Source organism: Ictidomys tridecemlineatus, chromosome 10 (assembly GCF_052094955.1).
Source record: "Ictidomys tridecemlineatus isolate mIctTri1 chromosome 10, mIctTri1.hap1, whole genome shotgun sequence".
Lineage (NCBI taxonomy): Eukaryota > Metazoa > Chordata > Mammalia > Rodentia > Sciuridae > Ictidomys > Ictidomys tridecemlineatus.
In genome coordinates, this window is record NC_135486.1 from 34,235,250 (window position 1) to 34,257,367 (window position 22,118).

Here is a 22,118-nt window from a genome sequence, read left to right on the forward strand (position 1 = left end):
TGCCTCTGGAACATATCTCCCTCCTTCTCCACCTTTTTCTTCTTCTTTTGGTTCTCTCCATCTCTTCATTCCCACATCTCTCTATCCTCCTGACCCTTCATCTCCCTTCCTTCTTTACTGTGTCTCTTCTCTGGTCTTTCATCTCTTTCTATCTCATCTTATTTCTTCCCCTCCATGCCTTTGCTCTTTATTTTTCTGAATCCTCTCATTTCCTTCCCTTTCCTACTGTCAGTAATCAAAATTGTAGCCTTGAGTCCAGAGCCCTGCTCTCCTTGCAATAGCTGTCAATCGGGAGAGGAAAAAGGCAGGGTTCGATTGTATACTCCCCCAAACTGAAGATCCTCAAGGCTCTGATGAGTTTTGATGTTACTGACCCATCATAGGCTTCTCATGAACGTAGAAGAATTGGTAAATGCAGGGTTCACAGTGGGGCTGATGGGGTTTCAATTTCCTTAGTAGTAGTAAAACACAGAGTTGACCCTCAGATCTGATCCTGGGGAGGCAAATCCCTCCACCCAGTCTTCTCTCCCTAGTCTCTGCCTGCTCTTTGTTTGGTCATGAAAATGTATTCCCAGGAGTGAACACCAGAATGTGGAGAGGATCGAGGAGACTCAGAAGGAAATCTCTGTTGCTTCTTCTCAGGATAGTGCAAAGCCAAGTACATCCTTCCAGCTGACCTTGAAGGTGACTTGTTTGCCTCTCTGTAAAACCACCGGAATATGTGCATTTTTCATATTTCAAAACCACTTTATTACCAAAATGAACAAAAGGAAAATGACATTTAAATTAAATAAATTATACAAATATCTCAAGAGATAAGTTCCCAGTCCTCCTGGGAATGATGTGTCACAGGTCAGTATCAGCAAGAACAAGGACGGGGGATGTAGCTCAGTGGTAGAGCAGCACTTGCCTAGTGTGAAACCATTACTGTTAAAACAAACAAACAAACAAACAAACAAATAAACAACCCCAAACAAAACAAAACCATAAAATCTCAACTAAAGTATCAGAACATTCAAAGTTTTGAAATTCTGGATAATTCTGGATTATATTGCTACCCCCCCCCACCTTTTGCGTCTATTCAACATTTGTGTTCTTTCCAAAATATCTCAACACTGAGGTTTTCTTCAGTGTTTTTCCTGGTCCAGTGTGTTTCCAATCACACCTCCACCATGGGCTCCAGAGTACTTTTTGTCCTGGGCATGTCGCAGATCCCTCCTGGAGTCCCTACTCCAGGAAGCTGTGAGTCAGCAATCCCCTTCAGCTCTGGGGCTGGCCTGGAGGGTTAATGGTCATTTCATCAAGTCCCCAGGGGATCTAGACAAAAGGGGACTCTGACTAGGTCTGTCCCGAGACTCTGTGACCTTCCCCCACCTCCTGGGCCCAAGCTGGACTTGGAAGGAGGTGGAGTAGGGGAGGGTGAGTTGTCATTGGCTAAGGTTCTTGTCCTCCTGGAATTTGGCACTTCGAGTGCTGGGCACGATGAATCCCAGATAACATTGTCTTCCGCCTTCCAAGTTTTGAGTTCCATTGGCAGCCAGATGGCATAATGAATTCACAGAGAAGCAATGCCCATGGCCAAGAATGTGCTGGCTTTTCCCCAGCACCCTCTCCTTTAACTCTCAGAAGACTTGCTAGCTGACGAGCTCTCTCAATACAAAGACACACAGGTCAGGCTGAAGTTAGGCGTTGGGATGTTTTTCCCAGGCTGGGCCAGCCCAACCTGTTGGGGTGGGGGATCATTAAACTGGAAAAAAAACTTGAAAAAAACCCCCCAAAACCAAAAAACAAAACAGGAGAATCCAGAAGATTTCTTTGTGCACTTTCATGGAATTTTTACAAAACACTAACACATGAAACCTGTTTGTTTTCAAGTCACCAGTGGGGTCCTCTAGTTACCTCCATAGGCATAGAGATCTTGACCCTGATTTTCATCTGTCCTAGAGGGTGTTAGGACTCCCTGCAGTGGAAGACTCAATCTGGATCCGCCCTTCTCTGCACCTGCACCCAGCTAGGGGATGCACTTGATTCCTGGGGACTTCCTCCCTCTTGTCTCCATTATGGCTCTGGGCTACAAGCTGATAAGGGAGAGTTAAAACATGGGCTCTTTGCCAAGTGAAGAAAGACCAGGCAGTTTTCCTGAGGGGAGGCACTTCCCTGATAGGCCCTGAGGTCCGGGGGACTGTTAGGGCTCAGAATCGACCAGTTTGCTCTGGGTTAGCATTAGCACACCCTCCCCTTCCAAGTCTCCAGTACCAAGAGGGATTCCCAAAAGCTTTTGTGCAGAATAATTGATATCTGTTGCTGAGTTATCAGAGGATTCTGCCTGCTACCTTCTCTTCTTTGGGGTTGTTACTCAGCCTCAAGTGGAAGGGAACAATCCCTGGGAGGTGGGTTGATGTTTCAGGAGATCAAAGCAGTCCTTTGAGGGGGTACCCCTGAGGAGGTTGCGTTAGTGGTCTGAAGGCCCAGGCCACTGCATGGGTAGAATCTGCAGTGCTGAACACAGTGGTCATCTGGGCAGCCTCAGGATGAAGAAGGGACAGAGTCACCCAAAGAGAGAGCTCCTAGGTTCTGAAAAGTGCATGTCTCTGGGTGCAGAGCTGCCAGGCACAGAGTGGGGCAGCTGAAGGAGATAAGGCTCAGCGTTCTAACCAGGTTCATCCCTGTGTCCTGGGACAGCCAGATCCCCTCTATACCCAGCCATGCAGTCATAGAGCCATTCATGAAGCTTCCACACCAGGTCTGCACAGTGGTACTTGTCCTCTTCTTGGCTCATTCTTGGAAGTCAAGGTGTCCGTTGGCTGCCATGGGTGGGTGAGATGAGTGAGCTTGTGGCTTGCTCATTGCTGGACAGGGTCTGAGGGCCAGGGAGGGGGTGACAGGTGGATTCACTAGACTCTGTCTGTCCCTTGGAGGAACAGGGTTTGAGATGGTTCTTTCTAGGGAGGCAGAGAAGGAGGGAGGGGAAGGAGGGAAATGGAGAGAGGAGGAGGAAGAGGGGAAAGCGGAACCAGAGTCCTGGAGGACACACTTCCTCTCCTGTCAATTCCTGTGGTCCTGGGCTTATCCTCTGTGGAGTTCCAGGTGCCAGGTGCTCTGGAGGTCGCGTGGGAACCAGCGGGGCCCTCACAGGGCAGTCAGGGTCTCTGCATGAAACATGCTCCCAAACATCTCCTGAGGGGCCACAGGAAGGATGGGGAAGAGCAAGGGAAAGCGTTAGACCTGTGGGGTCAGGGCGACTGCGACCAAGAGGTGACCGTGTGGACCTCTAGTTAAGTGAGTGAGCGAGTGTGTGTGTGTGTGTGTGTGTGTGTGTGTGTGAGAGAGAGAGAGAGAGAGAGAGAGAGAGAGAGAGAGAGAGAGAGAGAGAGAGAGAGAGAACAGGGCAGAGGCGGGGTTAGCCAGGAGGTGAACTGGGGTACAGCAGTGGCAGGAAGAAATGCCAGAACTGAATTCTAAATGGCCTCTGGTGTGCTGGGTGACCTTCCACTGGTCCCTTCCTTGTTTTTTTAAATTTCATTTTCTCCATTAAGGAGAATGAGGGTTGAAACCGGGGGACGCTATCTGTAGCGTCGTACAGATGGTAAAGCTGTGAAGTGCTGCCTCCTTTGATAAGCTATTTCAGTCTTATACAGGGTTTCTGGAATGTGCTGGAGATTCCAAGGGGGCATAGAAACCAGCCTGCCAAATCTCTGTGGCTCCAGCTCTGTTTTCCAGTGTCTCCCACCTGCCGTCAGCACTCTCAGAGATGTAGTCAGAGGACCATGGAACTCAAATCCCCAAAGAGTGGGAAGAGGCACAAAAAGAGATGTTATTCTTCATAGGTCTAAAGCCAGATTTCTCTAGACTTAGTCATCTGATTTCTTTTGGTTCAGGGTTTTGGAGTAGTACTAATTCTCATGGGTCCTGGGGTGAGGGGACAGTGCCTCTCATTTCTGCATAGCTTTCAGTTCTTAAGGCCTGTTCACTTGTAATAATAATGCATTTGTATCCCCAGAATCCATTCAACTCTACCAGAATAGAATTTTCTAAGAACATTTTTTTTTTTTTTTGGTACCAGGGATTGAACCCAGGGGTACTTAACCACTGAACCACATCCTCAGCTCTTTTTTATATTTTATCTAGAGACAAGGTCTTGCTGAGTTGCTTAGGGCCTCACTAAGTTGCTGAGGCTGGCTTTGAACTTGCGATCCTCCTGCCTCAGCCTCCCGAACCGTGCAGGAGTGTGCGGCAGACATGTGCAGCAGTGCCTGGCAAGAGCAGGGGTCTTTGTTTTGTTCACGGCTAGATGCCCACCCTGCCACTGCATAAGACAAGTAGTAGGCACTCCATAAATAAACCTTTGAATTAGTGAAAGAACAAATGACTCCCTCTTACTGCCCCGCTACTGCCAATCTTGTGGGGGACAAGTATTATTCATATTTCCCTTATTTTAGATGATAGCGGGACCTCGTGGTGTTACGAGACTTTCTCCAGATCACAGTGTGATGGGAGGCTTTCTCCAGAACACAGTAGAGGTAAGAATAGATATCAGTTCTCTAGGACTTGGCCTGGCAACTCTCCCTACCCCCAGGATGCCTTTCAGGGAGTGAGAAGAATTAAGATCTGCTATTAAAAGAAAGAGGAGGGTGAAACTTGGTTTCAAGGTGACTGCTCTGGCCAGACACCAGAGAGTCCTGGGAACACCCTGTATTGTAGGAGAGACCCTCTCCCTCCCTTCCCTTCCCCTCTTCCCTCTGCTCACCTGTTCTAAGTCCCAGTAGCTGGGGCCGTCCTCCTCTGAATCATACAAGGAGAGCTCAGTGGCCCCTGGAGCCTAGAGGGAGGGAAGCCAGTGCAGAATGAGCTCAGTGACAGAAGGACAAAGGGGGCACATGGTGGCAAGGAGGACGCATGGCAGACCCCTGTGGGCGCCATGTTTCCCACATAATTTGTCCTCCTGCTCCTCCTTTCACTTGCCTCATCTGCCTCACAAAATACAGCCCAGCTATGGTCTCTCTGACGCCAGGCAGCTGTGCAAAGGGCCTATTCTCCTTTGCGGACCTTTAGAGGGAGGGAAGGTTTCCTTAGCTTACAAGGTGATGGGCCATCACCTGACCTTGGGGGATTCCTTTCCGGTCTCTGGAAATCTGTAAATGTAGGATAATCAGACTCACTTTGATGCTTTTTCCCTCACCATGCCATTGAAGAGGAGTGTGTGTGTGTGTGTGTGTGTGTGTGTGTGAGAGAGAGAGATTTATATATACAAATGTACTCTATAATAGACAAATATATATTATATATAAATTATTTATAAATATATAAATAATAAAGTATAAATGTATATATATAAACCGTAATAACTGGTCATTATTGGTACAATAACAAATGCTGAGGATTCATCCCTGTCTCCCAGTGGGCTCGGTGGATGGGGTTCATGAAGCAGGAGGGCCTGCTGTTCCCCTAGAGCTTCCCTCTGAGCATGGAGGGCTGGAGCCAAGGCCCTGGGTTTCCCAGGACAGTCTTTCAGCACTTGGAACAGATGGCTTCACCCTCCCCATCTCTTAAGGCAAAGAGCAAATCGTTGCTCTAGGGCCAGGAAAGTCCACAGAGGGCAGAGGAGGTTTAAGCAGAGGCCAGGGGAACAAACAATCTGGGAAGGCCCAGGGCAGGGCCTGAGCTGGGAAGGGACTGGTGGTGAGGGAGGGGTGGCTGGGGAGACGGGGGCAAGGGCCCCAGTGAAGTGGACTTTTCCTGATTCCTCAGCTTCCTAGAATCCCCGACAGTGTTATTTGCATCTCATTTGCATATTACTTATGGAACTAGGAAATTAAACCAGAGGCTTGGTCCCAGCCTCCTCATCCATCGGAAGCCTGAAATCTCCAAGTGCTGCAAAATCAAACCAGGCAGACTCCCCGCTCCCCTCTCCTGCCCAAAGGCCCTTTTAGAAAGGGTGAAGGAGGAGGCGGGAGCAATGCCGATGACAGGGCAGTGTGTACTATGGGTGCTGTAGGGAAATTAATATTAACAAAGGGCCTTTTTTTTTTTACAAGGTACAAATAGTTTTTGAGTGATAGAAAAGTGATAATTATCATCTAATCCTAACTCAAAACCAAAAGAAAAACGCTGTGAAGTAGGTAATAGTAGTTGATGGTGCCTATTCTACAGATAAGAAAATTGAGATTCAGAAAAGTTAAAATGGCATAATTGGTGTTGGAACTCAAACCTTCTCCTGCATTCTTTCTAATGCCTGTTATGTTTGTTTGATCTATATCTATATCTATATCTATTTTGTACTGGTGGTTGAACCCAGAAGTGTTTAACCCTTGAGCCATGACACATCCCCAGCCCTTTTTATTTTGAAACAAGGTCAAAGCTGGCCTTGAAACTTGTGATCCTCCTGCCTCAGCCTTCTATACATGCTATCCAGCTAGCAGGCTGGGCTTTTCTAATGCCCTTTGGTTCTGCTATTTTAGTGCCCTAGGATTTTCCAGCTGCAGGGACCTTACCCCTTGGAAGCTGTGACCTGGAGCTACTTCTCTGGCATTTGCTTGGGCAAAGAGGACTGCATCATGTATGCTGGGGAAGATGTGGTTGCGTTCTAGACACCCATCTTCAAAGACACCTCCATGGCTGATGTCTTTGTACACCTGGGCTGGAAGGAAGCAAGATGACCTTCAGAGAGATAACAGCCTTTGGGGAAGAGGAAGGAGGAACAGAGACACCCAAGGTTCATGTTCTTAGCGCATGTGGGCGGAGGTGCGGGTAGCATGACATTGGCACTGCCATATCAGTTCTGGACAGCAGAGGGCAACATGGGCTTGAGGATGCTGAACCTTCAACCCAGGGCATAAGGAAGCAGTTTGATTGAGGGAGTCGGTACTTTGTGGTAATTTGAGAGGAAAGACTAGCATGTTCATGGGGAAGTTGCTGCCAATTCTCTCCTGAAGGCTCATCTTCCTCCTGTTCACCTAGACCTTTCCCATGTGTGGTTCAGCTCTTACTCTTACCAAATTCTAGGATGGAGTGTCCAGTAAGGGTGGGAAGAATCCACTGAGTCTAACTCTAGACCCCATCCGAGCAGCTTATTACCATTGTAGATTCTCTTCATAAGTCGAGTCTCTGCAGAGCCTAGGACATGCAGCTCTGCTGGCTGGGATCTGACCCTCTGCAGGAAGCTGTGTGTGTGTGTGTGTGTGTGTGTGTGTGTGTGTGTGTGGTGCACGCACGCACCCTTCACATCTTCCTGTGTGTATGCACTGGCTGCATTTCCACATCCCTTTGTTGGGCATATGTGCTAACGCTGTGAGCATCCCTTGCTCCATGGCCCGGTCCTTGGGGGCTGCATGCATATAAGATTTTGAGTGTGCATCTGTCTGTTCCCTAGGTAGTTAGGGCATGTGTGTGCTTTACGCTTCTTTAGATTCATGGACTTTCTGCTTGGAATAGGATCCTCAAGTTCATTAATCAGCCCTCTAATTTACATGGGTGAAAATGGATACCTAGACAGAGAAAGCAACTTGGTTCAGGATACATTGCAAATTAGTGACAGGGCAGATGAGAGTCCTGGTTGTCCCTTCTCAACTCTCCCAGTTGGCCATGGAGACTCCTCTGATACTCTCATAATCTGACCATCTGTTATGACTTGTGACTGGATCCCTTATGAGCAGTCAGCAGTTCAGGGGAATGTTGGGGTGCTCTTATTCAGTGCCCCACCAATCTGTCCCCCCACACACACCAGGGTGCCCTACACGTCCCCATGGATTTCTTACCATGGATGTTCACCAAGAAGACCTTGACTCCGATCTTCCCATAGGTGGAGCTCAGCTAGACGTGTGGGGAAGGCGTTGGGAACAGAGAGTGGGGGCAGAAGGAAAGGAATGTTCTGAGTGGGTCTCCAAAGTGACTCACAAAACCTACTTCAGAGGGAAGGCCAAACAAATAAGCAACCCAGGGAGCCCTGGCAGCCAAAGACAAAAATAGCAGCCGAGCACACCACTTCTCTCTGGAGTGTTGGCTGAAGCCTCCTCTAGAAAGCCCGGCGGAAATGGGGCTTTGCCAATGTGCCGGGCACTTAAAGTCACGGTGGCCTTCTTATGGGGCCAGATCTTTTCTTTTCGTAACTTGGATTCCCGGCTCCACCTCTTTCCCGGGCTTTGTGGCTTTAGGCAGAAGCCACAGGGGAGGACTGAAGAGAGAGACTAGGGCTGTAGCCAGGCCTGGGAAGCAGGTTCAGGGCCCAGGAGGCAGGCTGAGGCCCGAGGAGGGCAGGGGCCTTCACATCTCCTGGCTGCTGGTGACATTGGCCCACATGATCTCTGTGCCCCTCTGTACCCCTGTGCTGCCTCCTTCTGATCCACCCTGAGGTTTGCTGACTCCCTGACATCAGGGGTGGCCACTGAGAAGTCATCAGATGGGTACATTCACTCAGGGTCCCTTGGTTGCCTGTGTGACCCAAGGGTTGGGGACAAGGTGTTACTTTTCTTCTCTCCTAGGTTGGCCAGTGAGGGTAGGAAGGGCCAGCAGACTGTGAACTCGAGCCAAGCTAGACTCTACTCAGAGAGCCCTGGGGTGGGATCCCAGAGGCCTCAGAGGCCTGGTGTCTGTTGGTGTGGGGTGGCACAGGGAGACCAGAAACTCAAGAGATTTACTATCGTGTGCCGGCTCAGCAGAGAGAATCCTGTCCTGGTCATGTCTGGGGAAAGGAGGGATCCCTAGGGGCCTTGAGTCTCCTTCAGCTGGTTGAAATGAGGGCTCCAGGTTAAGGGGGTGTGGGGAGCAGGAGCGGGGGCCATGCACCCTCTCCCTGGGGGCCTCACCTTGCCCAGGGCTTTGATGCCCATCAAGTCCACAAAGCTGACTCCACTCATGTCTAGGATGAGGGTGTGGAAGGTGACAAAGGGCGGGACACTGGCCAGGGTGTCACTGGGCTCACTGGGGGACCCAGCAGAGGCTGATGGCTCACATGGGGCTGCTGAGGAGGTGTCAGGGCTGAAGGTGATGTAGGATATGCTGGCGCCATTGGCTGGGGTCTGGTTGTTGTTGGGGTCTGTGGGGGAGGCGTTTTCAAAGTCCTGCTGAAGCTCCTGCAGGGAGACAGTCTGGGGGGTGGGGTGGGGGTCAGAGGTAGGGACCAAGGAACCAAGTCAGACGTAGCTATGGCCGCAGCAGGGTGAGGAGCATGAGGTGGAAGTGAATAGCTCAGTTTGGTGCTGTGAATAAGGCCCAGGGAACCCCACTGGAGAGTCCGCTCCCAGAGCCCCTTCCTGAGGCAGGGCCTGCAAGCCTGGTCTCCCCCAATCCAGGGAGAGAGTCCAGGACCCCTCCAGAGGAGGCCCTGAAACCTCGGTTCACTCTGCTCAGGAGGAAGGCTCTGTAGGGAGAGCAGAGCTCTTAGGCATTTGCCCACGTCTGCCTGCTCCTCCATGCCTCCCACCCTGGCATGGTACTCTGGGTTGTCTGGGCACCCCAAGAAATCCATGGAAGCTCTCCATCATCTGGGGTTGCTCATGGGTCCCCAGACAGTGTCCTATCTTGGCCAGAACATGGGAGTTCAGTGTCTTCCCTAGGAGCTGGCAGCCCATCACCAAAGAAGATTGCCTGGCGGCCAGCGGGCAGTGCTCACAGACTTCCTGTCTTTGCCTCTCGGTGGGTTACCAGAGCCAAGGTCGGCATGGTGGCTGGGCTGCTCCTGGCCTCTGCTCACCTTGGTTTTTTTTTTTTTTTTTTTTTTGTGGTGCTGGGGATTGAACTCAGGGCTTAGATGCATGCAAGGCAAGCACTCCACCAACTGAGCCATATCCCCAGCCCTCACCTTGGTTTTCATGAAGAGGGACTTCCTGTGTTGTGTGGGCATCATTCTCTTCTCCTGCTTCCTGAGGTATTTTTGCTTGGCTAGCAATACTTTCTGGGGATCCATTCCTGTCTGTAAGGAGAGATTCAACAAGAATCTTTCTTTCTTTCTTTTTTTAAATTATTTTTTATGTAGAATTAAGGATGGAACCCAGGGCACACACAGGCTAGGCAAGTGCTCTCCCAGTGAGCTCTATCCCTGGTCCTTTTTGTTTCATTTTAAGACAAGGACTCACTAAATTGGTGGTGGTTGGCCTTGAACTTGTGATCCTCCCGCCTCAGCCTCCCAGCTAGCTCTGATTATAGGTGTGCACCACCACACCGGGTTCCAGCAACAATCTTGACCTCCACCTTTGCTGGGGTGGTCTGCCCTTTGCTCCCAGCCCTTTTCTACTTTCGTTTTCTGGTCACTCTTTCTTCAGCCCTCCTGGTCACCAAGGACTGAGGCTTACCTTGGCGACAACCTTTTGCCTGAAGATCTCTGAGTTGGCAAAGTAGAGGGGGGAGCAGTAAGTGACGATCTTAATCCCCTCAATTTCCTGAACCTGTGAGAAGGAGACTGAGCTCAGGTTGCAGAAATGTCTTGACTGTTGTTTTTTTTCTTTCTATTTTTAAACACCTCTGCTTGGGATGGGGGCAAGGCCAAAGAGTGAGGTCATCAGCTTGGATTACCTACCCGATTGTAGGTCTTGGGATTCACATAAATGTCAGTGTCCATGACCTGGGCCAGCGCGTAGCCATTTCGACTAGAAAAAAGAAAGATGGCAGACAATGCTATGGTGGGCCTGGAAGGATGCTGGGGGTGGAGCCCAGGTGGGGCAATGTTGGAACAGGGTCCTGTCCTCATCCCTGGGCTTGTCTCTGCCAGTCATTCTGCACTGGAGACACATGCCTGGTGGGGATGTCAGGCAGGCCCTTGACGCAGCTCAGGGGAGAGAAAGGGTGAGATTTCACAAAATGACCAGGTTAGGTGGCCCTGAAGTCATCACTTCCTGGTTCTGAGTTCTTAAGAAGAGAAGGCAGGGTTTCTCCAACATTCAGCACCCTCGCTGCCCTGGCCAGATCCTCTCTCTGTGCCCAGGGCCTGTCCTACTCAATAGGACAATCCCTTTATAGGAAGAGCATGGCCCTGTGCTCTGCCCTGGTGCTCTCCTGGGTGGGTCCCCTTAGGTCTTGGGGACTGGCTGTGCTTCTGGAAGGGTGTTGGGTCTCACCCACCAGCTCTTTCTCTACTTTCTCTGTACCCCCAGCCCGCCAAGACCAGGCTGGCTTCTTCTGGGGGTTTTAAGGTATGAGAAGTCAGACAGCCCATCCTGTGCCTGCAGTCTTGGTTGGGTCACACGTCCTCCGGCCCTGGCAGCATCTCCAGTGCCTGGGCCAAAAGGTGTCAGGTGCAGCGGGCTGAGCCAGGCCTTGGTGTGGGAGCCCCTAACAGGCTGGCCCAGCAACCCGCTGCTGTGCCTGGGAGTCAGGAGGCTGTTACTTACAACTGAGTCTGGAAGACGACAACTAGGACGGAGAAGGCGACACCCACTGCCACACCGTAGGGCAGGCTCAGGAAGAAGGAGGAGAGGAAGCTCACCACCCAGACACACTGTGAGGAGAGAGATGTCAAAAGCAGGCCTGGGGAGAAAAACTGCCTCTTTCAGGAAGTCTTCCTGGATTAGCCAAGTTTGTTCACTGTCAGCACAACCTCAGACCCATCCTTCCCTTTTGATTGCAGGTTTGCAGTGATTTATGTGTTTGTACTTTGGTTAGATTTACCTGCTTCCCTTATGTTGAGTCTGGCTGGCTGCCAGATCATTTTCTCTTTCTTTTTTGGTAGTGCTGGGGATTGAACCCAGAGACTCGTGCCAATAGGCAAGGGCTTTACTACTGAGCTACATCCTCAATCTCTTGCCTATTTAAAAAATAGAAGCCCCAGCATCCAGAGGGAGACAGCATGTATATAATAAGTTTGTGCATCTTGGGTTCAGCGTTTGGTTCTCAGCTGTGTGAGCTGTGGTTTCCTAATCCACAGTCTTGTGGTCCCAGTCTTGGGATCAATGGGTGATCAATATATCAGGTGCTTGGACCTGCACCAATAGCCTGGGGCCAGGGGCCTTTAGGGATCCCCAAATTTCTCTAAAAAGAATCCATCTTCCCGGATTCCCATAGAGAATTGTGGTGAAGGTCAAGTGGAACCACAGCACTATGTGTACATAAGAGGCAATTGCATGTTGGGATGAGGAAAAGTAGATTCTTGGGCTGGGAATTGGGGCATAATTTTTCTTCCCAGCCCCATCATTCCCCATCAGATAGCCCACTCTGTGCTCTGGCTTTGAGGGTTTCCTTCCCTGCACTGAGTGGATGAGCTTCTCTTACTGGAGACAACACAGCCCAGGGGGCTAGAATTCAAGACCTGGGGTTCCCATCCACTCAGCCCCTTGCCTCCTCTGGAGCCTTTGATGGTTTACTTAGCCACTTTGAGCCTTGATTTTGTCATCTTTGAAGGAGGTTAGCAAATCCTCTCCCTGGCTCAAATGCAGCTAATGCAATGTCATCGGTACCTGGGAGCCTGCATTACTATTGCCCAGTGGGAGACGCACTTGGCGTGCGTGACTAATCAAGATAATAAGTCATGCCACAGATTGTTTGTGGTTACTTGGTGCTTTCCCACTGTGATCTCACCTAATCCACAGAACCAGTGTCTGACGCAGACATAACTATCACCCTCATTTACAGATGAGGAAACAGAAGCCCAAAGAAATCTAGTAACTTGCTCAAGACCCTGATCCTCTGGCTTTATGTTCCAAACTTTCTTACAAGGTGATTTTCTTGTGCTATTTTGAACTATAAATTATAAAAATAAGAGTAACTAAGTTTGATTGAGCACAAATACAACTCGGGCAGTGTGCAATTTACTCATATGACCTCGTTTCTTCCTCATAAGCAATCTAAGGGTTGGAGAGTATAAAATACCCATTTCACAGATGAAGAAGATGAGAGTCAGAGAGGTTAAGGAACTTGCTATTGACCAGAGAGCTAGGGAATGACTGAGGTAGGGTTTAAACATAGGATGCCTTTCTCCAAAGCCTGGATGTTTAACTTCTCAGGGAACAGCAGACCGGAGGGCTCAAAGATAAGCTGGGGCTGTGGGTTGGAGGAGGGGAAGGTCCTGGACAGGTGCCCCGAGCTGCCCACTACCTACGCAATCCAGCTTGCTCTTCCTCCACAGGTAGTAGGGGTCGGTGAGTTGCTTGAGGGAAGTCTTGAGGTTGACAGCTATCAGGGCTCCCAGCACGGCCTGGAGAGGCAGAATGTGGCTCCATGTCACCTGGGTACTCCCTTCTTCCTGCACACCTGACCCTGAGACTGGCAGTATAGAGTTGGAGTTCTAGAGCACTTCTCCTGGCAGAACCCCAAACCTCTCCTCTCAATCTTAGGCTTGGAAAGTGCAGTTGCTAGAGCCATGGAATTCACCTGGCCCCATCTCTGTCCTTGTCTCTCCACTTATCCTCAAATGGCTCTTGCTTAAGCCCTGCTAGCCGGGCAGTGCCAGGGCCTGGCACCTAGGAAGTACACAAAGTGCCTGGGGCTATACCCTAAAAATCAGAAGGCTGGAGTTTGGGAACAGTCCTGTACCACGAGCTGTCTCTCCAGGTAGACTCTCTCAGGCTCAGTCTCCCTCCTCCGTAAAATGGAGAGAATAAAACCTGCGTGTCTATCTTACAGGTTGTGATTGAGACTAAGTTTGACAATGACAGTGCTTCATAATCTAAGATCTACCCAACTCCTAGGAATCATTGGTGCTTGGAGTCTCTTGCTGTCTTCTGCTCCTTAGCTGGCTCTTACCTTGGGGAGAGGGTACAGGTAGGACCCCAGGACCAGCATGGTGATCATCACCACCAGAGACACGCACAAGCTTGCCACCTATTCGGAGAAAGAGTTGGGAACAGGGGGATGCTGTGGAAGTCTTGCCCTTAGTTTTTCCCAGAGATGTCTTTGGTGGAGTGGAGACTGAGTAGGGAGAGGATGGGGCTGGGAAGGTGGGGCTGGGTTCTGTTTCACCCCCCCACCCCAGTACAGGGCTCACCTGGGATTTTCCACCAGCTCCATCCACAGCCAGAGTGACAGAGAGCGCGCAGCAAATGACATGGATTTTAAAGAAGGAACCAAAGAAATTGCTGCAGCCCAGGGCGATCATCTCCTATAGGAAGGGGGCAGAGTTGGTGGGAGGGCAGCGACCCAAAATAGTCAGTGTGCATCTAGATCTTGGGTCTATGACTTGCAAGTGACCCTGGTGTCATGAAGTCACACACTACCAGTCAAGAAGAGATCAGCCTTTTGGGATCAGAGTCTCCCCAAGCCCTTAGCTCAAAGGGCCCCCATATCTCTTGCAGGTCTCTGTTGGCCCATCCCACCAGCCCTGCTGAGGGCAGCCAAAGCTACCTGATTGGAATCCACGTCATAGCCATGCTTGCTGGCCAGGGTCCGGCCCATAGCCAGGTTGATGACGTAGCCCACGATGGCCAAGGAGAAGGCTGTGCCTATCATGTCCTTCCACTGCGAAACCACGGGTGACACTGGAGCGGGGAACCTGCCCAGGAGTCATAAAGAAGGCAAGGCCCAGGAGTGTGAGGAGAGGGAAGGGAGTCCTTCCTCAGCCCTCAGGGGCCAGCCAGGGCCCCCTGCTGTGCACCAGGGGCATCTCTTCCTAACTCATCGCTGCCAGTCTCAATCACTGCAGCCGGGGGCGGGGGCCGTGCACCATCACTTCTGTTTCACAAAGGAGGCAGCCAGGCTTCGAGAACCTCCTCATCACAGAGCTGGTCAGTGGTAGGGCCTTGTCTGTTTGTGTCCAGATTCTGAACTCTTGCATTCCCCTAGTTTATGGACTCACGGACCCCCAGTGCTTGAGGATGTCCCTCGCATGCCTTCTTCTGCTCAGTAGGACAGGCTCTGCCCCTGGCCTCCTGGGGCCCAGCATGGTGCTTGGCACACCATGGATGCCTAACAAATCTGGTTGATCCTATTGGTCACCGTTGTGCATGGATAAACAGGGCCAAGAGCAAGGCAGAGGGCCAGCAGGAGAGGCTCTGCTGAACAGCACTGATAGTATGAGACTTGCAGGGGAGGGTTCCTGTGAAGACCCATGTTCCATAAAGCGGTCAGCCTTGTCTGGTTGCGCGGCTCTTCTTGATAATAAGTAATAGTAAACGTTCTCCAGTGACCAGTGTCATCAGTGTCATACTGTTTCTAATGGACTGTCACAGAGATCATCTCGTCTCTATCGGATCCCGGGTGGGGGGCGGGGGGGGCCCAGGCTTCTGGATCACCTGGACTCACCCACTTTGGATCTCTCCCACAATCTGCATGTGATACTTTCTGGGCATCTTATAGCTCCCGGAAATAGCTGTTGCCACCACCACCTGCAAATCCCAAGAATTTGCGGAATAAGGATGAGGATTGGCTCTCTGCTGGGGCCAGGGCAGGGGTCTCTCCCTAGTCTCTCTTTTCTTTGGAGGCACCAAATCACACTCTCCTGCCTCCTTTGGATGGGGGTAGGTGGAGGGGGCGGACACACCCACTGAAGGAGCAGGAAGTAGGAGTAGGAAGGGGAAGTGGGAATAGGAAGTCCCACTCCCGGGGCATGGAATGGGTTCCATGTAACCTTCTGTCCCCTGGCTGTCAGTGGAGGGATGGGGTGAGGGACAGGGAGGGGTTCCCTTGGCCCTATCTCTTCTCACAGCCCCTCCATCCCGGTCCTCCCAACATCCCAGCCTGGGGCAAGGTCTTACCACAATCATCTCCGAAGGAATGGGGAAGCGGATCTTGTGCATGTAGCGAGCGTTGAGCTCCTTCACCAGCACCAGGAAGGCTCCGCTGATGAGGGCGAAGATGAGCGAGGCGATGTTGGTGTGGGGGAGGTTTTTGCAAATGTCAATGAAGGTCTAGGGGAGAGAGCATGAGGCTCACAGGCTCCCACCCCTCGACCCCATACTATCCCGCTCCTGGATGCCTGACTCAAGGGAGAGATGCCCTGAGTGCTTATGGAGGTGAGCAAAGGCAGAACACAGACCCTGGTCATGAACATTGCCATCTCCCACTATCCTCTCCCAAAGGACATGTGGGGAACTCATGCTTTCTTTTCCTCTAGAAGAGTTCAAACTTAAGGAGGGATGAAGATTAGACTTAAGGAAGGTCTTCCCAAGCAGGGACAGGTTGGGGCACTGCAATGGGGGGTGGAGAACCAATGGAAAGTACATTTCTTTTTCTGCAGGAATAAACCACAGAGAATCTCAGGAAGCTCTCGAGGGCATGGGTTCAACTCCCTCCTTCCATGGTGGGAAGACCCGCAGAATCCTCTGAACAATGGCTCAGCCAGCCCTTGCTTGAGAACATCTCAGAATGAGCAGCTCACAACTTCCTTCAACAGTATCCTCTGCTCATGCATCTGCTTGAGGTCTGCCCCATTGGCAGGATGCCTCCCCAGACTCACAAAGACGATGGACCCCGGGCCTGCGTAGGAAGGAATGGTCAATCCAAAAATGTACTTGAGCACGGAGATCAGAATCTGTAGGCCAGCAGCCGTCATGAAGCCCCGGATGAAGGACTCGGACAGGTAGATGGCCACAAAGCCGAACTGCATGAAGCCCAGGCCCATCTGAGGGGAAGAAAGGAGGTGGCGGGAGAGACCACGATGGGTCAACCACCCCTGCCACCTGACCAGCACAAACCCAGGCTTGGAGCTCCCACCGTGCTGGGACACAGTGGCTCTAGGGAAAAGGGTCCTCTGTGGCTTCCTCCTGCCCTTCACTGTGCCCTATGTGGCCGCCACCAGACCTTTGGTTCTTTATCGGGCCTTTGTCACATCACTCCTCTGGCTTTGACTTCCTCATCTGCAAAATAAACTTGGTCCTTCTGGGCGCTTCCTCTCTCAGTATGATACCATCACACACCTGATTGCCCAAGCCAGAAAGTGGAGTCACCCTCCCTCACCTCCCACATCCCATCTGTCACCAAGCTCTGCTGATGCTCCTGGCACAATGTCCACCCCCATCTCCCTCTCCATGGCCACGACCTTGGTCTAGGCCCCTGTGACTCCTGCCTGGGCCTCTGCAGAGACTCCCAACAGGTCCCTCCCTTGGTTCTAATCCACCTTCCAGCCAGAAAAAAAAAACCCAGCGATTCTTATAAACTGCCCATTGGATCCAAAGCCACTGCTTAGGGGACAGACTGACTTCACTGTCTGGCCCCTGATACCTTTCTGGCCTATTCTCTGGCCTTCTACCCTCTGGTCACATCACACTCCTTGCTGATTTCTGGTCAGACTCCCTTTCTGAGGCCTTTGCTTTGGGGTGCTGCCCCCCAGCCCCCGCATCCTTCTATGCTTGATCCTTCAGTCATGGGAGAGCTTCTAGTCATCCTTCAAGCTGAGTTCAAATGTCACCTCCCTTTTGAGATTTTCCTTGACTCTCTCTTCTGTGTCCCTGCAGCCATTTGTACAGAGCTCTGGGGGTTGCTTGTCTCACCTTCATTTATTGGTTGACATGGCTACTTCCTCGGCTGGGCTGGGAGCACCTGAGAACTGAGCCTCTTTTTTATATATCTTTGTATCCTCAGTGCTCAGTTCTTGGCACATGAACCAACCAAAAAACGCTAAGTGAATGAATAAATGAACGGATGAGGGGTGCTCTCGGGGCTGCTTCTTGCTCTTGCATTCTCAGGCTGAGCTTCCCTCCCCAAGCCCTGGGGAATCCTTTGCACTTCTTGGGAGAAGCTCGGTTTACATTGTGCACCTGCTGCCTTGGCGTGGGGCAAAGGGGCGTGAGGAATGCTGGCAGGGAGCTGAGTTTCTCCAAGGGGCAGTGGAGAAAGGCTGTGAGTCTTTTTTTTTTTTTGGCAGTTTTAAAGCTCAGGGCGGATTCATCAGGCGCCATTGCTGGTCGTCGGAATGGTCCTGACATGGGCACAGGTGAAAAGATACTCTGAATTTTTAAGGTATTTTTTGCTCTGGGATGGAGAAGATGGAGAAGACAGAGCCCTAAATCAGAACTATCATCGTATCAAGGGCTCTGGGGCAGGGGCGGAGCAGCCTGGTTTTTTCCCAGGGGGGAACCCTAGCAGGGCTTGGGGCTTGTCCACCTTACCTGGATGATGGCGGTCAGGCAGGCGAGTGTGGCCGACACATGCAGCCTCTCTGTCTCCATGGCTGCCGTGTCCACATAGCTCTCATTGGTGGCATTGTTGAAGACTCGGAATTTCGACTCTGGGGCCAGCTGCAGACAGATGTTACCCACCAGGATGCTGATAACGGCAAAGGTACCTGTGGTGCCCCACCCAGCCAGCAAAAATGAGAGGTTTGGAGCACACCCATGGAAAGGATCCTGATCCCCGGGGAGATGGATCCCTGCACCTCCACCCTCCTCTCCAGCATGACAATGCCACTGACGTCCAGTCACCCTCTGCACTCTCCAACCACCTATGCTTTTACCTAACAGCATCTCATTGACATAAGAGGCCACCATTTACCAGAACCAGAATCAGAGACCAGCCCTGGTGGACAGGCCCCTTTTCTCTAGCTCACTTAGCATTAGAGAACTCCAAATGTCCCTTTAGTGGCCTGCTGAGACCACTCTGGCCCCTGGACAGTGATTTCTCACACCTGTTTAGCCTGTGTAGTGTAGGCCTTATCTTATTTTGTCTAGTTATCCACTCCTTCCAGGGAGGGAGATAGAACAGGTCATGCTGACTGAGCTCAGTGGTTTCTCCAAGGTCACTGAGAACCTGGGACTGATACAATGATGGTCCCTCCAGGATCAATCAGTACCAACACCAGGAGAATGCGATGGAACCCATCTCCCCAGGCCATGCCACCCATCCTTTAGGTCCAGGTCATCTTGCCTATCGAAAGAAGAGAGACCTTACCTGGCACCATCTGGTGCACACCCCCCAGGAAGAAGTAGGTCAGGAGAGGGAAGAAGGAGGAGTAGAGGCCGTTGACTGCAGGAAGGTTGGCCAGCAGAGCAAATGCCATGCCTGCAGGGGACAAGGAGATCCAAAGCTCAGGAGCACTAGAGAGAAGAAGAGGTGGGAGCAGCAGGCCAGGACTGACTAAGGGGACCCCTCACCTTGTGGCACCTGGATGCATCCCCCACTGAGTCCGCCCAGCAGGTCGGGGATGATATAGTCCTTGATCTTGTACTTGGGGATCCAGGAGAGCACCGGCAGCAACCCAAACACCACGGCTTTAATCTTGGCTGAGGAACAGCTACAGGGAAGAAGGGTAGGTTGGAGAGGGATGATAATTCATCTCATTTATTAATTCACAATTCACTTGGATCTCAGGAAACTGAGCATCCACAGACCACGCGGAGGATTCGGAGAAGGCAGAAACTTTCTCTGGAGAGCTTGTCAATGCACCCTGGGCTGGAGGGCTTCTCACTGCTGACTGCTCACCTGGGACATCTGCAAGGCTTGGCTTCAAGGTATGAATTTTAGGGTGGCTCAGGCTTCTGAGACGTCAGGTCCAACCTGGCTCAGATGGCTTTTCTCTAGGCCTGAGTGACTGAGCCTAGGCCTGACTGCCCTCATCCGGGCTCCTGCAGCTCTGGGTGCACCCTGTGACTTAATTCTTGCCTTTCCTCTGTCTCAACTCAGCAGACCCCGTGATGGAGAGAGGTCTGTCCTCTCTTGTTCCCCCTCATACACTTTGAATGTTACAGAGGTGTGCTTGTGAACTATTTGTTGGATAGAAAGTAAATAGTTAAATGGATGAGCCAGTTTTGACAGGGGGTCTGAGTGGGGGCTATCTGTTGCTCTTTTTTCTTAAACTTCCCTCCAAAAGGAAGGCTCTGTTGTCCCTGTGGGGTGCACTGCAGCTGACTCGCTGACCTTTCTGTGCCATGCTCGAGAGCTGGAGTTCCCCCTGGTTTTTGGATGGGTGGAGGGAGAAGAATGGGAGAGCTGTTCCTTGGCCAACACAGGCTAGGGAGAGTTGATCCCTTCCCTGTTTGTTGAGCACCTTGAGGTCCTTTCATGGTGACTCCGGAGCGGCAGGAACAAGGGCTTACAAATTCAAGGGCGACAGCCGGAGGATTGATGACTGGAAGGGGGTGGGGGGCATTTTCTTTTCTTCTCCCAGTTAAGGGAACTCAAATACTCAGGGCCCATCTGGTGACTCACTGGCCTGCTCTGATTAGGCTTCTTTTCCTGCCCGCCACCAATTCCTGCTCTTTACTCTTGCTCAATCATAGTTTCCCTGACACTGGGTCCCCTGGATGTCACCCAAGACTGAAACCAACACAGACAATGCTTTGTGTCCAGAAAAGTCTAGGCAGATTTTTCTGTCCCAACTGACACTGTGGAATGGCATTGCCGTCCGCCTCTGACTGTCCAGTCTTCTCTGGGGCTCACAGGTGCCTCCCTCCTCCCTGGGATGGTGGAAAGGGAGTTGAAAGGGGAAAATAACTTCATGCATCTCTAAAGTCTGATCCTAGGAGAGGATCAGGGGGTCCTTCTGTAGGGGCTCTGCAGGGTGTTGGCTTGTGGTAGAGGAAACTGGACTCCCAAGCAGACACCTGGCTGGGTAAAGAATAATAGGGTATTGGAGGGCCAGTGCCTGCCCGATCTTCTTGCAACCCTGTCCTATGTGGGTAAATCTGAGGTCTGAAAAGAGCTGGAAGCAAGATCAAAAATATCTGTAGATGCCTCATTAGTGGAGAGACTGATTAGCGTTCTAGACATTCATTCATTCGTTCATTCATTCATCAGTCACATATTTATGGAGCATCTTCTCTGTGCCAGGAACTGTCCAAGGCTCCCAGGCCAGCCCCATGGGAATGGAGAGTTCCCTGGCTCTTTTTAGAGTTTTCACCATCCTATCTTTTAGGAAAAAAGCAGACCCTCCTTATTCCTTCAGCATCAGAGCAACCCAAATTTGGGGTTGCTTTGGGCTCAAAGACTGGCGAAGCCCTTAAGTCTGAGGAACACAGCTGCGGGTATGGTGGTGCCCAAACCCTGGGCACCCATGGCTTTGACTGTAACTAGGCAGAGATGGAGCCTCCCAAGGGAAGCAGGGTTGGGCTGGGGCTTTTAGTAAAAACTCAAGTGGGTGATTCCCTCAGCCTGAACCAGTTCCACCTGCATCTCCACTTTAGCCGCCGCCAGTGACCTCAATCCAGGTAACTGAATCAGCTGTTTCTCCCAGGGGAACGAGGGAGCGTAAGCCAGCCCACAGCCAGGCCTGCGCGAGGCCTGCCAGGAGTCTAGGAACGGGGAGAGTGCAGCTGTGGCCCCAGCTCCCGGAGCATGGGTATGCATGGCCTGGGTGTCTTCTTTCTTTGAGGCAAGGCCCATAGTTGGAGTTATCTGGGCGCTGAAAGAGCCTGAGGCTGGTGGCACCGTACCCTGGTAGGTCCCCTTCAGGAGAGCCCAGGAATTTAGGGCCTCCTTTAGGAATTCTCTGGACCAGGTACAGAAAGGAATGTCAAGGAGGAAAAAAGGAGAAAGGGGATGGGATATGGTAGCTTCAGGCGTTTTTTGACAAACGTCATGGAGTGGGGGGGTTCTGCGCTCCCTTCCTCTCCCTATCCTAGCATGTGCATCTTAAGCTCATGTGAAGACCCAAATGGACTGAGATGATGGGGAGGCCCTAGGCAGGGAGTCAGGGATGCTCTAAAACCCTTCTGAAACGGAATGGCTCTTGCTCCTTCTCCTTATCCTCTTTGCAGAGAGGGGGTCTCAGGACAGATAAGCTTGTAGGCTCTAAAGTTCAGGATTCAGAACCCCCCCTTCCAGATCTCCCCTACCTTCTGTCTTAGGAATCCTAGTGCAGGAGCCATGCCCTGGCTCAGGAAGGATTTGGGCAAGGAGCAGAGGAAAGAGGAGACAGGCTCTGGGCCACATTACCTGAAGGCATTGCGAAGTTTCTCTCCCACTGGGTATGGCCGGTCCTTTTTCTCAAACTCATCATCGAAGAGGGTGAGAGAATATGCGGTTCTGTCTACCACGTAGCGGGGCCTGGGCTGGCTCATGTCTGGGGCATTTACAAGCTTTGGGAGAAGCAAGTAGAGGAGAGTGAGGGGGCATCCCTCCCCAGCGGCAGCCAGGGCCTTCTCTCTTGTCTGTTCTTGCTGCAGGGGCGTTTTATTCTGGTCCTCCCCGCCCCCATCCAGCAAGGTGCCTCCCTTCCCACTGTCGCCTTCCCGCCAGACTCCCTTCTTTTGGTGGCCTTCCTTCTCAGGCACTGATGATACACACACTTGCCCTGGCTGTTTTGCTTGGCGCCCAGCACGTGGCTG

General features: G+C 51.5%; 1 protein-coding gene across 1 annotated transcript; it reads right to left on the bottom strand.

Moving 5' to 3' along the window:
* Window positions 1-726: 726 nt before the first annotated feature.
* Slc26a9 (solute carrier family 26 member 9) lies at window positions 727-21,868 on the bottom strand. Its single transcript, XM_005329493.4, has 20 exons — window positions 21,727-21,868; window positions 18,948-19,087; window positions 18,745-18,855; window positions 17,967-18,142; window positions 16,316-16,480; window positions 15,615-15,767; window positions 15,163-15,245; window positions 14,266-14,413; window positions 13,910-14,023; window positions 13,669-13,746; window positions 13,025-13,120; window positions 11,322-11,428; window positions 10,511-10,580; window positions 10,287-10,379; window positions 9,797-9,907; window positions 8,802-9,083; window positions 7,755-7,809; window positions 6,492-6,637; window positions 4,748-4,819; window positions 727-3,177 (listed from the first exon to the last, which is right to left on the bottom strand). The coding sequence occupies exons 1-20, from the start codon at window positions 21,849-21,851 to the stop codon at window positions 3,130-3,132; spliced, it is 2,373 nt and encodes a 790-aa protein (XP_005329550.1). The 5' UTR covers window positions 21,852-21,868; the 3' UTR covers window positions 727-3,129.
* Between the last annotated feature and the right edge of the window lie 250 nt (window positions 21,869-22,118).